At 37.7% G+C, this 15597-nt stretch overlaps 1 protein-coding gene across 3 annotated transcripts in view; it reads left to right on the forward strand.

The window, feature by feature from the left end:
• Positions 1-15597, forward strand: part of Psen1 (presenilin 1) — a 70521-nt gene that overhangs the window by 24268 nt on the left and 30656 nt on the right. For all 3 annotated transcript variants that reach the window (XM_047538768.1, XM_047538770.1, XM_047538769.1), the window contains exons 4-5: positions 6400-6650; positions 8740-8881. In XM_047538768.1, coding sequence (XP_047394724.1) covers positions 6400-6650; positions 8740-8881 — 393 coding nt within the window. The remainder of the gene's footprint in view (positions 1-6399; positions 6651-8739; positions 8882-15597) is intronic.

The following is a 15597-nucleotide window of genomic DNA, read 5'->3' on the forward strand; positions in this document are numbered from 1 at the left end:
AGGAAAGTTATGTTCGATTCATTCTGTCTTTCCTATTCCCATCCTCCTCCCATCCCTTCATTCCCCTTTCTCTAATCCAGTAAACTTCTATCCCACCACCCCACCCCTCCACCCCTGATTATTGCGAGTTAGTATCTGCATATCAGAGGACATTCGACTTTTGGGTTTTTTGGGGGATTGACTTATTTAACTTAGCCTGATAGTCTCCAGTTCCATCCATTTAGCAGCAAATGCCAGAATTTCATTCTTCTTTATGACCGAGTAATAATCTATTGTGTATATGTACCACATTTTCTTTATTCGTTCATCTGTTGAAGGGCACCTACATTGGTTCTGTATCTTAGCCATTTGTGAATTGAACTGCTATAAACCTTGATGTGACTACATCACTGAAGAATGCTGATTTTAAGTTCTTTGGGTATTTGCCGAGGAGTGGGATAACTGGGTCAAGTGATGGTTCCATTCCAGGTTTTCTTAGGAATCTCCATCCTGCTTTCCTGAGTGGTTGCACCAATTTTGCAGTCCCACCAGCAAAGTAGGAGTGAACCTTTTCCCCACATTCTCGCCTTGCCAACATTTACTGCTACTTGTAATTTTTTTGTGTGTTGGGGTGGTTACCAGGGATTGAACTCAGGGACACCTGGCCACTGAGCCATATCTCCAGCCCTATTCCCTGTATCATTTAGAGATAGGGTCTCACCGAGTTGCTTAGCACCTTGCTTTTGCTGATTCTGGCTTAAAACTCACGATCCTCCTGCCTCAGCCTCCCCAGTTGCTGGGATTACAGGTGTATGCCACACACACCTGGCATTACTTGTATTCTTTTTTTTTTTTTTTTTTTTTTCGCGGTGCTGGGAATCGAACCCAGGGCCTTGTGCTAGCAAGGCAAGCACTCTACCTACTGAGCTATCTCCCCAGCCCATAACTTGTATTCTTAATAATTGCCATTCTGATTGAAGTGAGAGGAAATCTCAGTGTAGTTTTAATTTGCATTTCTCTAATTGCTGAGATGTTGAACATTTTTCATGTATTTGTTGACTGATTGTATTTCTTCTGTGAAGTGTGTGTTCAGTTTCTTAGCCCATTTATTGATTGGGTTATTTGTGTTTTTTTTGATGTTAAGTTTTTTGAGTTCTTTGTATGTCCTGGAGATTAATGCTCTATCTGGGCTGCAGGTGGCAAAGATTTTATCTCATTCTGTAGGCTCTCTCTCCACATTTTTTATTGTTTCCTTTGTTGTGAAGAAGCTTTTTAGTTTGATACCATCCCATTTATTGATTGTTGATTTTACTTCTCATGCTTTAGGAGTCTTGTTTAGGAAGTTGGTTCCTAAGCTGACATGATGGAGAGTTGGGCCTACTTTTTCTTCTAGTAGGCTCAGGGTCTCTGGTCTAATGCCTAGGTCCTCGATCCACTTTGAGGTGAGTTTTGTGCAGGGTGAAAGATAGAAGTCTAATTTCATTTTGCTACATATGGTTTTCCCGTCTTCCTAACACTGTTGAAGAGGCTGTGGTTTCTTCAGTGTATGTTTATGGCACCTTTCTCTAGTGTGAGATAACAATATTTATGTGGGCTTGTCTTTGTGTTTTCTGTTTTGTACTGTTGGTCTTCATGACTGTTTTGGTGCCGGTACCTTGCCATTTTTGTTACTGTAACTCAGTAGTGTAATTTAAGGTCTGGTATTGTAATGCCTTCTGAGAGCAGGGACCTAATATGTCTTGTTCATTTGCTATATCCTAGCACCTAGCACAGTGACTTGAACATAGCTGGCATTCAGTATTTTTAAAAATTAATTTATCTAATAATTATCGTACTTAGAAAAATTAAAGAAATTTGCCATCAACCAAATGGCAAAAGATATGGATAGATAGTTCATTAAAAGAAAAAAAAATGTTCAAACTTCCTGGTACTAAGAGAAATTAAAATTACACTGAGATTCTGTATTTTACCTATCAGGTTGGCAGAATCTAAGCAATGACTAATAGAATGTGTTAGTAAGGGCATGGTAAAATAAGTTGTCTCTTTGCTGAATCTCTGAATCTATGGGGAGCGGGTGACAGTGTGGGATTTGGCAAAATATATCGATATGAAATACGAATATACTTTAATCCACCAATTATACTTCAGAGAACTTACCCTATAATATACCCACATGCATGTTTAGTGATTTATGGGGGCATTTATTGCAGCTTTGTATGTAAAGCAAAACATTGGAAAGAAGCAAGTTAAATGTCTATCATTAGGGGGTTGACTAAATAAATCATGATACATTCATATACTGATTATTGGCTTTTTTTTTTTTTTTTTTTTAAACAAAAGGAATGAGGATCCAGGCATGCTGGCATGTGTCTGTAATCTCAGCTACTTGGAAATCTGAGACAGGAAGATCACAAATTTGAGGCTAACCTGGGCTACATAGCAAAACCCCATCCATCTAAAAAAAAAACAAAAATAGAATATGAGGATATCTTCATGCATTGATATATATAATTTTTTTTTTTTTTTTTTTTTAAGTTCTAAGTTTCTAAGTAAAAAGGGATGTAGCTCAGTTGGTAGAGTGCTTGCCTAACGTACACTAAACCCTGGATTCAATTCTGGCACCAAAAAAACAACAACAACAACAAATCACATAATTAGTGAAGAAAACAAAGCATAGTGCATTTATTTTGTTACCATGGATGTGAAAAGAAGTAATATATATATTTATTTTTGCCTGTGTATGCATGAAGAAACTTAGAAAGGAGTTGAGAATAACAACAGCTGGGGAGTTAGAAAATGAAATAGATCATTTAGAGGAAGGTGATTTATGGTACACGTTTTTATAGCTTTTTTACTTTAGAATTATGCAGGTGTTTTACCTTTTAAATAAACTGTACCATTTAAAAAAAAAATTTAAAATAGCATCCAAAGTATCTACTCTGTCATACTTTGGATAATGGGAGAGAGAACTAGAAATTTCAAGTGTGTGACTGCTAAGTTATCTAGACCATTTTCAACCTGGAGGCAGGGCAGGATGGGGTTGGTTCTCATTCTTTATGAACCAGAACATCCAGTATTGTGAATGAGCATGTGATGGCCTCTTTCCTGCCCGACTTTATCCAGTTAACAATTCATATAGCCTAATAGGAGGGCTGTGGTACCAGAAAGAACACAGGTTTTGAAGCAGGAGATTGGAATTTAATTTCTACTCTTTTTCTGGTTTTAAGATTTTGGACTAGTTGTTTCTGTGAATAAATGAGATAGTGTGAGAGTGCTGTGTGAATTACCAGATACTGTAGCTGTTAGTACTTGAATGGTCTCATCATGTTCATGGGAATCATCTTGCTAAACATTAATCATAGAGGTCACAGTTCTTCCAGGGACCTCGTCACCTACTTTTCTGGGAGAATAAAAGTCTGAATTCTCTCAACTCTACTGTTCCTCAGATATTGTCACATTATGTCCCTATCTTCCAGACCTCACCTTCCTCTTAATCCTTTCCATCCTGCTGGACTTTGGCCATGTAGTAACTTGGGGTCAGCAGAAATTCTCTTCCTTGGCAGGTGGTATTTCTGCTTCTGCTTTTTATGCTTTGCAATAGTTTCCTTTCCATTCCCTCCAACTTACCTCGTGACCTCCAGACTGAGGAAGAAGGCACTGGTGCCTTTTCTCCCCTACCCATTTCCATTAGTCATCACTCCCTGCTTGCTGTTCAGTCTTTTCTCACCTCTATACTTTGACCTGACATGTATGCTCAAGTCTCTAACAGCTCTAAAATAACTTTTTTGAGTTTGAGTTCCTGTCTCATCAAACTTTTATTTTGCTTTGAAGAATGAGTGCCTTTACTTTGTTAATTTCCATTAATTCCCCAATCCATTATGATTTATCATCTGATTTCCCTCTTTACTGTTTCACTAGGTGAACTTCCCATTGCCAAATTCACTGACCTTTGGGCTCTCCTCCTCCCTGCCTGTTGGAATCGCTTCTGTGTTGTGTGGATTCTCCAGGGTGTTTTTCCCTGTTCTCTTAAGCCTTTTCACTGTTTTTTTCTCTCATTACCTACTACTTAATCTTGGGGTTATTCACACTTCTTGGTCAACTTCTTACTGCAGTTTTCCTTCCACAACTGTGTGTTATATTAATGAGTAACCTGTCCATATCATCCTGTGCTTTCTGACTTTACTCTTCCCTGCCATTTTGTCCATTTCCATGACTGTAGATTAATGACTGTCCACTTCTTCTCTAAGGTTGACTTTCCTATTGCTCACTGTCTTTGAATTTTCCTTCTGGTTGCAGGTACTTCAGATTCACTTCTGTTTCTAACTAAAGTATTTCTTCTCTCTCCAGCTGCTTATCTTGTGTACCCTATCTCTATCAGTGCCATCATCATCAACCTGATCCCTTATAGTTGACTGTAATTTGCAACAAGCCCTAGCAGTTCAACTTCTGAATGTATCTAGTTTTCATTGCCAGTTTTCTTAAAACTGCTACATAATCTGATTGTATCACTTCCTCAACTTGGACAATCTTTATTTTTTTTTTTATTGCCTACATGATAAGGTCTAAAGTCCTTGGCATGACAAACACATTTCTCAACAATCTATTCTTTAACTTATAAAGTTTTGAAGTACACAGTCTTAGATCTTATTTCATTATTGCCACAGCAAAGTATCTGGAATATGGTAAAAGGATTACTTGTGGCATGGTTATATTGGAAAGGAAATTAAAAAAGAACCCCCAGCCCTCACCATGTCTGCAGAGCCCATTTTGTCTTGTAAATGGCAAGTTAGGAGGTAGTTGAGACTTGACTTCGGGAGACAGTCTGGCCTGTGTTCAGAACCTCTGACACACGCTAGCTATGACTGTTTCCTTATCTCAGAAGTGATGATGATGGGGTGAATATAAGAATTAAAGGTAATATACGTACCACAACCGCTGGTACCTTGGAATTATTTAAGTCATTAATAAATGTGGAATGTGTTTTTAATGAATAATAGTAATATTTTATTATTAGTGGTAGTTATACTCTATAGTTAAAAATGAGGGACAAAGTATGTGCAGCAGTACACACCTGTAATCCCAGCAACTCGGTGACTGAGGTAGGAGAGTTGCAAATTTGAGGCCTATCTCAGCAACTTAATAAGACTCTGCCTCAAAATAAAAAAAAATACGAAGGACTAGGGGGTGGATAGCTCAGTGGTAGTGCACCCTAAGTTCAATCCCCAGTACCAAAAATTTTAAAAAACTAAAAAGAAGGAACAAAAATAGTTTGTTCCCAAATGATCCTCCTGAGTAACAGGGACCAACATTCTACCTTCATCTCCTATTCACTTACCATCAGAAGGAGGGGTACCTGGGTTTTTTCTTTTTTTCCTGTCACCTGTTATTTTTATTATTTGTTGTTGCTTTTGTTATTCTACCTTTTACAAAAACTGAGTTTTAAGATAGGAACCTTGATAGCAAAAGTTCAGTGTGAATAAGAAAATATAAGTCCTGTAGTCTAGGAAGTAGCTCAGTGGTAGAGTATTGAGAGAAGGTAGGGAGAGGGAGAGAGGGGAGAAGAGAGAGAGAGAAAACGGTATCTGGATTAAGAGTTTGAGGAAAGTAGAATCTCAGAAAATTTCTTATTTCATTATCAGTACTTTATCAAGTATTTATTAATCCCTTATACAGGGTGCATTAAGGGATGTGGAAAATAGGAACACGGGCCATCAGAATTAAGGCCTAGTTGCTCTTCAGGGGAATTTTTCCTATTTTTAATGTATTAAAATTTCAGATATAGTTTTGAAGATAATTATAGCTTTATATGCAATTGTAAGAACTAATGCAGAGAGATTCCTTGAGCAGCATGGATTTTAGTCTTATTAATAATGAAGGTTAGGACTGGGGTTGTGGCTCAGTGGTAAAGCACTTGCCTCGCATGTGTGGGGCACTGAGTTCAATCCTTAGCACCACATAAATAAATAAAATAAAGACATTGTGTCCATTACAACTAAAAAAGAAAAAAATAATGAAGGTTAATTAGTTCCTTTTGTAACTGGTACGAACTTGCAGGTAGAAAATGCTTCTTGAATATGAAAAGGTGAGCTTCCTCTGCAGTTGCTAAGGCTAAAGGTGTGATACTGGTGTCCATTTGTAAGCCAAACCTCTAAGGTGAGTTCAGTTGTCTTAGGCTGAGAATGGGAGGAGAGTGTGAGGTGAGCCAGACCCAGCTAAGAGGCAGGGCCCTGCCTTCAGGGAACAGTGGTAAACTGATCTAGACTTGAACTTCACGCTACCTGCAAGTTGGCTCTTTCCTGTCTCAAGTTTTTAGAACTCAAGTAATGTCTGGCCTAATTGTTTTATGTTTCGTTTTTTATTTCGAACCCCTTATCCTCCTGAGAGTCTGATTTGTTAACAATGTTTTTCTTGTGCTTTTAGAATGATAATCGAGAACGGCAGGATCATGGTGATAGGCGAAGACCTGGGAACCCTGAGCCGGTGTCTAATGGCCGACCCCAGGGTAACTCACGGCAGGTGGTGGAGCAAGATGAGGAAGAGGATGAGGAGCTGACACTGAAATATGGCGCCAAACATGTCATCATGCTCTTTGTCCCTGTCACCCTCTGTATGGTGGTGGTGGTGGCTACCATCAAATCTGTCAGCTTTTATACCCGGAAAGATGGGCAGCTGTACGTATGAGTGTTTTGTTTTATTGTTCTTAAGGTCAGTGTGGCTTTTCTTCAGTGTGTCTTCATTACCTTGAAGGCCTTTGCACTGAAGGAGCATGAAGTCCATTTTTTCTGATGATCAGGGCAGTTGAGAAAGCAAGGGGTTGTTACTTGATACTTTTAAGTGGGAATATGAATGCTGCAGTTGTTTCCTGAACGGTGTCATGGATGGGGCTGAATATATTTGGAATTGAACAGGTTAACCATGATCTTTCCTTCCTCAGGGCCATAGGGCCATTGTTCTTATGCTTGGAATGGCCTTTCCTTTTCTAACTTTCGTGGATGAATTTCTGTCATCCTTCTCATTTTGACTTAAATGTTAAATCCTCAGAAGTAACTTCCCACATCTCCTAACACCTCCTTCCTAATATTCTTTCTCACAGCAGCCTATTCTTTCTCATTTGTCACAATTTACAAAAATATGTTTATTTACATTATTTAATGTGTGATTTCCTTTACAGTAAGGCCTATGAGAGCACTTTGTCTTCAGAACTACTCAGGAAAAAAAAGTTGTTAATTGAAAGGATGAATGTCTAATGTAAGCTAGCACTGTCATGTAGACTCCCTGGTGCTGTTGGTGTTGCCCTTGGCCTCCAAGAAAAGTGCTCCAATTCAGATGTCATCTAGTCCTGTCTCTAAGAACTAGAGTTTTAAGAAGAGTTTTACAATGTGAATTTGAGATATGTCTGAAAAACTGCCTGGTGTCTGAAAGCCAAGCTCTTAGCCTTCTGGCAATATGACTGAGACATGGCGAAGGGCAGGGATCAGAGACAGTAAGTAGCCTGAGGGATTGGGGACTATTATCAGTATAAATCAGAATTAGGTTTGGCTACATATTATAGGACAAGGGTTACAAGTCCCAACCCACAGGCCAGCTCAGCCTGCCTCCTGTTTTTGTAAATAAATTTTGGAACAAGACTGTGTCCATTTGTTTATTTTTGTCTATGACTACTTTCACACTATAGTAGCAATGGAGACCATGTGACCCATAAAACTTAAAATATTTATTATCTGGCCCTTTATAGAAAGTTTGCTGACCCTGTTAGAGAAAGACTAGTTTAAATGGTACCTTGTTCTCTTGCCCATAGGGTAACACAGAGGTAGCCTGTCCAGATTGATAGAGCAGCTTCACATTCATCAAATACTCAGGCTTCTTTTTTCTTTCTTCTTTGACTTCTGTCAAAGGTTACTTCAGGGTCCAGGGTGGAGCCCCACCCTTCATCTGGAAAGCAGGAAGTAGTGGGGGAGAAAAAGGCATAGAACATCTCTCTCTCAGCAGAATGCACTCTTGTGCAGAAGCTCTTTATACAACATCACCTTATAACTCATTGGCCTTTCCTTAGTGTCGTGGCCATATCTAGCTACAAGGGAATCAGAAATAAAATCTTTCAGTTGAAAACATTGGCACCTGGACTCACAGTATTTTTATGTGAGCATGGTAAGGGAAAGTAGACATGTGACATTATCTCAAAGCAACACTAGTTTCCATCATTCTACAGATGAAAGACAATAATTACAAGCCACATTATCTTTCTCTGCTGACCATCTGTCAACCTAGGTAATTAATGTTGCAGAATCTGGTTATTTAACAGATTAATAAACAGTGGAGAATACATTTGATAAGGCAATTATTTGAATACAAAGCATCCACTAGGTGGAGCCAGTGCCTGGCTCACATAAACTCATCTCTCCATATCTTAGATATTTCCTTTTGTTTTTGAAGCAACTATTAAGAGTATAGCCCTTTTTCTTAAGTTAAAAAGTCTAGGGCTGGGATTGTGGCTCAGTGGTAGAGTGCTCCCCTAGCATGCGTGAGGCCCTGGGTTTGATTCTCAGCACCACATAAAAATAAAATAAAGGTATTGTGTCCACCATCAACTAAAAAAATATATATATTAAAAAAAATTCTGAGCTAGATTGGTGAAATGGGAAAAAGTGACTTATAAGACATTAACCAAAAAGAAAACAAAGTTATGGTGTTGGAGGGAATATGTGGTTTGGGATATCCATTAACACTCAATGAGGGCTTTTGTGTTTTGTTTTGTTACAGAATCTATACCCCATTCACAGAAGACACTGAAACTGTGGGCCAGAGAGCCCTGCACTCGATTCTGAATGCTGCCATCATGATCAGTGTCATTGTCGTCATGACGATCCTCCTGGTGGTTCTATATAAATACAGGTGCTATAAGGTGAGCTGTCGTACTGCTTGCTTTCTGCCTTGTTATGTGTATGAATGGGTCTTCCTGTCACATACCTTTTTTTGTCTAGTAAAGAAAATGGTCTTTTAGACCCAAGTTAGTTTTTAGTTACCTTCCCCTCATTGTGGAATGTTTTAAAAATACAAAAAGGCATAAGTGGGAAACAAATATTTTCATGTAATATCAAAATCTAAATGGTTTTAACATTTCAGTTCACAGTATACTTATATTTTGCAGGCATATACTTTAAAACTTTTGTGTATCTGCTCATTTACAAATAGCATAAGGGGCTGGGTGTGGTGGCACACACCTATAATCCCAGTGGCTCAGAGGCTGAGGCAGGAGGATCATGAGTTCAAAGCCAGCTAAGCAACTCAGCGAGACCCTGTCTCTAAATAAAATACAAAATAGGGCTGAGGATGTGGCTCAGTGGTCGAATGCCCCTGAGGTCAATCCCTGGTAACTCCTGCCCCCGCCTCCAAAATAGCATAAGAGATATAATTGTCCCCATAAAATAAGTTATAACTAAAAGAATTCAGATTCTCACATTTGAGTATAGAAGGCCACTTTCAGTTGCTAGTGTTAGAATCCTTGGTGACTGTCCATAGCTTGATTCTGAATTGCCCTTTGTTCACATACCATCTTTCCTGTAGTAGCACTCTTTCTTTCCTTGGAGGTCGGGGGGTTGTGCAGGGAAGATACAGGCACAACCCTCCCAGCCTCTTCTCCCCTTGTCCTCTCATTGACTCCCAAATTTCAGCCCCTTGGATTGTATTTCAAACTCAAGTCTCAAAAAAGTTACAGATTACTACAAATCATGGAACTTTTAAGGTCATTCTCAAATAATAGAAATTATAAATGTTAACTTTCTAAATATTGAAGTCTACTCATTCCCTTCTAGTATTTTTCTGTATATATATTTAACACACTTGAAGTATATAATCAATATGTCCTTTCATAACTTTTACTTTGGCAATAAACATTTTCCCATACTATAAATTCTTAGAAAATATTTCTATGGCTACATAATAATTGATTGAATGACTGTATTGTAATTTATGTCTTCTAGTTTTTCTGGTGTTAGACATTTTGAGTAGTTTCCAGTTATTCACTATTAAAAAAAAATGATGTCTTTATGCATAGAACTTTTAAAATTATTTCCTTAGAATAAAGTCCTAGACATAGAATTTTGGGGGCAAATTATGTGTGTTTTTAACTCTCAGTATGCTAAATTCCTTTACCCAAAACATTGTATCAATTTGCAATAGTATTAGAATATGCCTTCCCCCACCTTCACCAGCATTTAATTTTTTTAAAACTATGCTAATTTTTATAGCAAGCAAATGTCTTTTTAAAATGTATTTCATCTCATTTATTATTTGTTTATTTTTGTGGTACTGGAATTGAATCTGGGACCTCGTCACTCCTAGGCAAGCACTCTGCCATTAAGCTACATTCCGGCCCATAAAACAAATGTCTTATTTTGTATTTAGTTGATTACGAGTTAAGATCAAATGTCCTTTCAAAGCTCACAAGCTCTAAAATAATAAGAATTTGCCCTTGCTTGTTGAACTTCTGAGTTGGCAGATATGTTAGCCTAAGTGATAACTACTTGTGGTTTAACATCACATGGAGACCATTGAAGATGGAGGTGTGTGTAATGATAACAGGTCAATGCTCAGAAAGCCAGAGCAAGTCATTGAAACCCTCCCCCCTGCTTCAAATATGCTCTTTCTTAGTTTTCTTCATACTTTTAATCAACACCTATGTATTTTATCAACATGGAAGTGCTTACTGCTATTTCCATTTCTCTGCTTATTAGAATTGCTTTGTGAATTTTTTTTGGATCATATGCTACTTTTGTTCTTTTGTTTCTTTTTCGGGTTATATAAGGGGATGGATTTCTACCTTTTCTTTCTTGCAATCTAGAAATTGCTTCCAGATATCTTGCTTTTCTGTTTCAAAATACCTGTGTAATTGAATAGCTGGAGCTCTGAACTCAGTATTGCATTTCCTGAGTTCTTTTTCCTGGTAATCTTAGGAAATTGTTTAATTTCTGTGTGTTTTCATATTTTCATATGTAAAAGAGAAAGCACCATCTTTAAATGACCTCTCCCCTCTGATTTTAAGCATGAATGGATTTTTCCCAGCCTCGAGCAATGATGTGTAAAGTACAATATAGCAAACTATGCCAACCGTATCTGCCTGGTTTCATTTAATCTTCACACCAGCTCAGTGGGATAGGCCCTACTGTTATCCCAGTTTTTCACATGAGGAGCAGTGGCAGGGCTTACATGGCTGGTGTGGGTTGGAAGCTAGGTCAGTATAGGGCTTTGAGCCCAGAGTTTGGCGTGGATTGATGCATAGTCAATACTAACACTCCTCTCAAATCCATCCCCCAGTTTCCTGTAATGTGGTTTCTCTTTTCATGCCTCTGGAAACTGCTTGTCCTGTGGTTGCCAGCATTTTCCTTGGTTGATCTGCTGACCTTTTTTTTTTAACTTAATTTCTCTGGACCTTATTGCCACTGGCTTGTCAATCACTCTCTTCTGCTTGACATTCTTGTTGACATTCACTTGTCTCTCTCTCTTGGTCTTCTTTGTGGTTTCTCCTAAAGCTCTCCAATCCTGAGTCTCAGACATTGGACTGTTTTTCTCTCCTGTTGAAAATTACATTCAATTTCATGGTTTAAGTTTACATTCTCAAATATACAACTTTTTTTTTTTTAATTGTAAACAAATGGGATACATGTTGTTTCTCTGTTTGTACATGGCGTAAAGGCATACCATTTGTGTAATCATAAATTTACATAGGGCAATGTTGTTTGATTCATTCTGTTATTTTTTCCCTTCCCCCCCACCCCTCCCACCCCTCCCTCCCCTCTTTTCCCTCTACACAGTCCTTCCTTCCTCCATTCTTGCCCCCTCCCTGACCCTAACTCTAACCCTAACACTAACCCCTCCCACCCCCCATTATGTGTCATCATCCACTTATTAGCGATATCATTCGTCCTTTGGTTTTTTGAGATTGGCTTATCTCACTTAGCATGATATTCTCCAGTTTCATCCATTTGCCTGCAAATTTGCCATAATTTTATCATTCTTTATGGCTGAGTAATATTCCATTGTATGTATGTGTGTGTGTGTGTGTGTGTGTATATATATATATATATATATATATATATATATATATATATATATATATATACCACAGTTTCTTTATCCATTCATCAACTGAAGGACATCTAGGTTGGTTCCACAATCTGGCTATTGTGAACTGAGCAGCTATGAACATTGATGTGGCTGTATCTCTGTAATATGCTGATTTTAAGTCCCTTGGGTATAGGCCAAGAAGTGGGATAACTGGGTCAAATGGTGGTTCCATTTCAAGTTTTCTAAGGAGTCCCCACACTGCTTTCAGAGTGGCTGCACTAATTTGCAGTCCCACCAGCAATGTATGAGTGTACCTTTCTCCCCACATCCTCGCCAACACCTGTTGTTGCTTGTATTCTTGATGATTGCCATTCTAATTGGGGTGAGATGGAATCTTAGGGTGGTTTTGATTTGCATTTCTCTTATTACTAGAGATGTTGAACATTTTTCCATATGTTTGTTGATTGCTTGTAGGTCTTCCTCTGTGAAGTGTCTATTCATTTCCTTAGCCCATTTGTCGATTGGATTATTTGCATTCTTGGTGTAGAGTTTTTGAGTTCTTTATAGATTCTGGAAATGAGTGCTCTGTCTGAAGTATGATTGGCAGAGATTTTCTCCCACTCTGTAGGCTTTTTCTTCGCATTGCTGATAGTTTCCTTTGCTGAGAGAAAGCTTTTTAGTTTGAATCTATCCCAGTTATTGATTCTTGCTTTTATTTCTTGTGCTATGGGAGTCCTGTTGAGGAAGTCTGGTCCTAAGCCGACATGTTGAAGCTCTGGACCTACTTTTTCTTCTATAAGATGCAAGCTCTCTGGTCTGATTCTGAGGTCCTTAATCCATTTTGAGTTTAGTTTCGTGCATGGTGAGAGATATGGGTTTAGTTGCATTCTGTTGCATATGGATTTCCAATTCTCCCAGCACCATTTGTTGAAGAGGCTATCTTTTCTCCATTGCATATTTTTGGCCCCTTTGTCTAGTATGAGAAAATTGTATTTATTTGGGTTTGTGTCCATGTCCTCTATTCTGTACCATTGATCCACCTATTTTGGTACCAATACCATGCCGTTTTTGTTACTATTGCTTTGTAGTAGAGTTGAAGATCTGGTATTGCGATACCCCCTGCCTCACTCTTTCTGCCAAGGATTGCTTTAGCTATTCTGGGTTTTTTATTCTTCCAGATGAATTTCATAATTGCTTGCTCTATTTCTGTAAGGTACATCATTGGGATTTTAATTGGAATTGCATTGAATCTGTATAGCACTTTTGGTAGTATAGCCATTTTGACAATATTAATTCTGCCTATCCAAGAACATGGGAGATCTTTCCATCTTCTAAGGTTTTCTTTAATTTCTTTCTTTAGTGTTCTGTAGTTCTCACTGTAGAGGTCTTTCACCTCTTTTGTGAGATTGATTCCCAAGTATTTTATTTTTTTCGATGCTGTTGTGAATGGGGTAGTTTTCCTAATTTCTCTTTCTGAAGATTCATCACTTATGTATAAAAATGCATTAGATTTATGTGCATTGATCTTATATCCCGCTACTGTACTGAATTCACTTATGAGTTCTAAAAGTTTTCTGGTGGAATTTCCTGGTTCCTCTAAGTATATAATCATATCATCAGCAAATAGGGATAGTTTGAGTTCTTCTTTTCCTATTCGTATCCCTTTAATTTCTTTGGTCTATCTAATTGCTCTGGCTAGAGTTTCAAGGACGATATTGAATAGAAGTGGTGAAAGAGGGCATCCCTGCCTTGTTCCAGTTTTTAGGGGGAATGCTTTCAGTTTTTCACCATTTAGAATGATATTAGCCATGGGCTTAGCATAGATGGCCTTTACAATGTTAAGGAATGTTCCCACTATCCCTATTTTTTCTAGTGTTTTGAGCATGAAGGGGTGCTGTATTTTATCAAATGCTTTTTCTGCATCTATTGAAATAATCATGTGATTCTTGACTTTAAGTCTATTGATATGGTGAATTACATTCATTGATTTCCTGATGTTGAACCAACCTTGCATCCCTGGGATGAAACCCACTTGATCATGGTGCACTATCTTTTTAATATGTTTTTGTATGCGATTTGCTAAAATTTTGTTGAGAATTTTTGCGTCGATGTTCATTAAGGATATTGGTCTGAAATTTTCTTTCCTCCATGTGTCTCTGTCTGGTTTAGGTATCAGGGTAATATTGGCTTCATAGAATGAGTTTGGGAGGGTTTCCTCCTCTTCTATTTTATGGAATACTTTGAGAAGTATTGGAATGAGCTCTTCTTTAAAGGTTTTGTGGAACTCGGCTGAGAACCCATCTGGTCCTGGACTTTTCTTTGTTGGTAGGCTTTTGATGACTTCTTCTATTTCATTACTTGAAATTGGTCTATTTAAATTGTGTATGTCCTCCTCGTTCAGTTTAGGCAATTCATATGTCTCTAGAAACCTGTTGATGTCTTCGAAATTTTCTATTTTGTTGGAGTATAGATTTTCAAAATAGCTTCTAATTATGTTTTGTATTTCAGTCGTGTCTGTTGTGATATTTTCTTGTTCATTCCGAATTTTAGTGATTTGGGTTTTCTCTCGTCTTCTCTTTGTTAGTGTGGCTAAAGGTTTATCAATTTTGTTTATTTTTTCGAAGAACCAACTATTTATTTTGTCAATTTTTTGTATTGTTTCTTTTGTTTCAATTTCGTTGATTTCTACACAACTTTCAATTCAATATTTTTAGCTTAGCAGTCTCTGCTTACTAGGTCCATGGTTAGAAGGTTATTTCCCTTAGTATATCAATTCTATTCAGATGTCTAATGTCACATAAGTTTAACTGATTAGCTTTCCTGCCATTCCATTATCATCAGTAGGTATACTTTGCTGGGACCTTCTAGTTTTTAATTTTGTATCATTGCCATCTTTTATCTCCTTTATTACCCATAACTAGTTAATCATTACTTTGCTAGTTCTTCCTGTTTTAGCAGTTTTGAGGCCTGCCCTTTCTATCTGATTCCTGGAGCTTGATTTCTTGGCTGACCTTCTAAACTTTATTCTCTCCCTTTCAAATACCACAAAAGCAGAAAGACTCATGTTTTACTTTTAAAAATTAATAATTAATAAAATAAGGCATGTTCACAGTTTAAAAACATTCAGACTAAATGTAACTGTACATACCAGTTATCATTACCAGTGCTATTCCCAGATGCAACCACTATTAATAGTTTGATGCTCATCTTTTTCCTTTTTTTTTTTTTTAACTTAATTTGCTAATTACATATGAACAATCACTTTTTGTAGTTGTTGCTACTGGGAAATTGAACCCAGAGCCACTTTACCACTGAGCCGCATACCCAGACCCCCTACTTTTTAAAATTATTATTTTTTTGAAACAGGGTCTCATTAAGTTGCTTAGTGCCTTGCTAAATTGAGGTTGGCCTTGAACTTGGATCCTACTGCCTCATTTTCTTGGTTGCTGGGATTATAGGCATGCTTCACTGTTTCTAGCAGAATATGTACTATTTTTTTTTTTTTTTTTTGCAGTGCTGGGGATCGAATTCAGGGCCTTGTACTTGCAAGGCAAG

This window comes from Sciurus carolinensis, chromosome 2 (genome assembly GCF_902686445.1).
Source record: "Sciurus carolinensis chromosome 2, mSciCar1.2, whole genome shotgun sequence".
Lineage (NCBI taxonomy): Eukaryota > Metazoa > Chordata > Mammalia > Rodentia > Sciuridae > Sciurus > Sciurus carolinensis.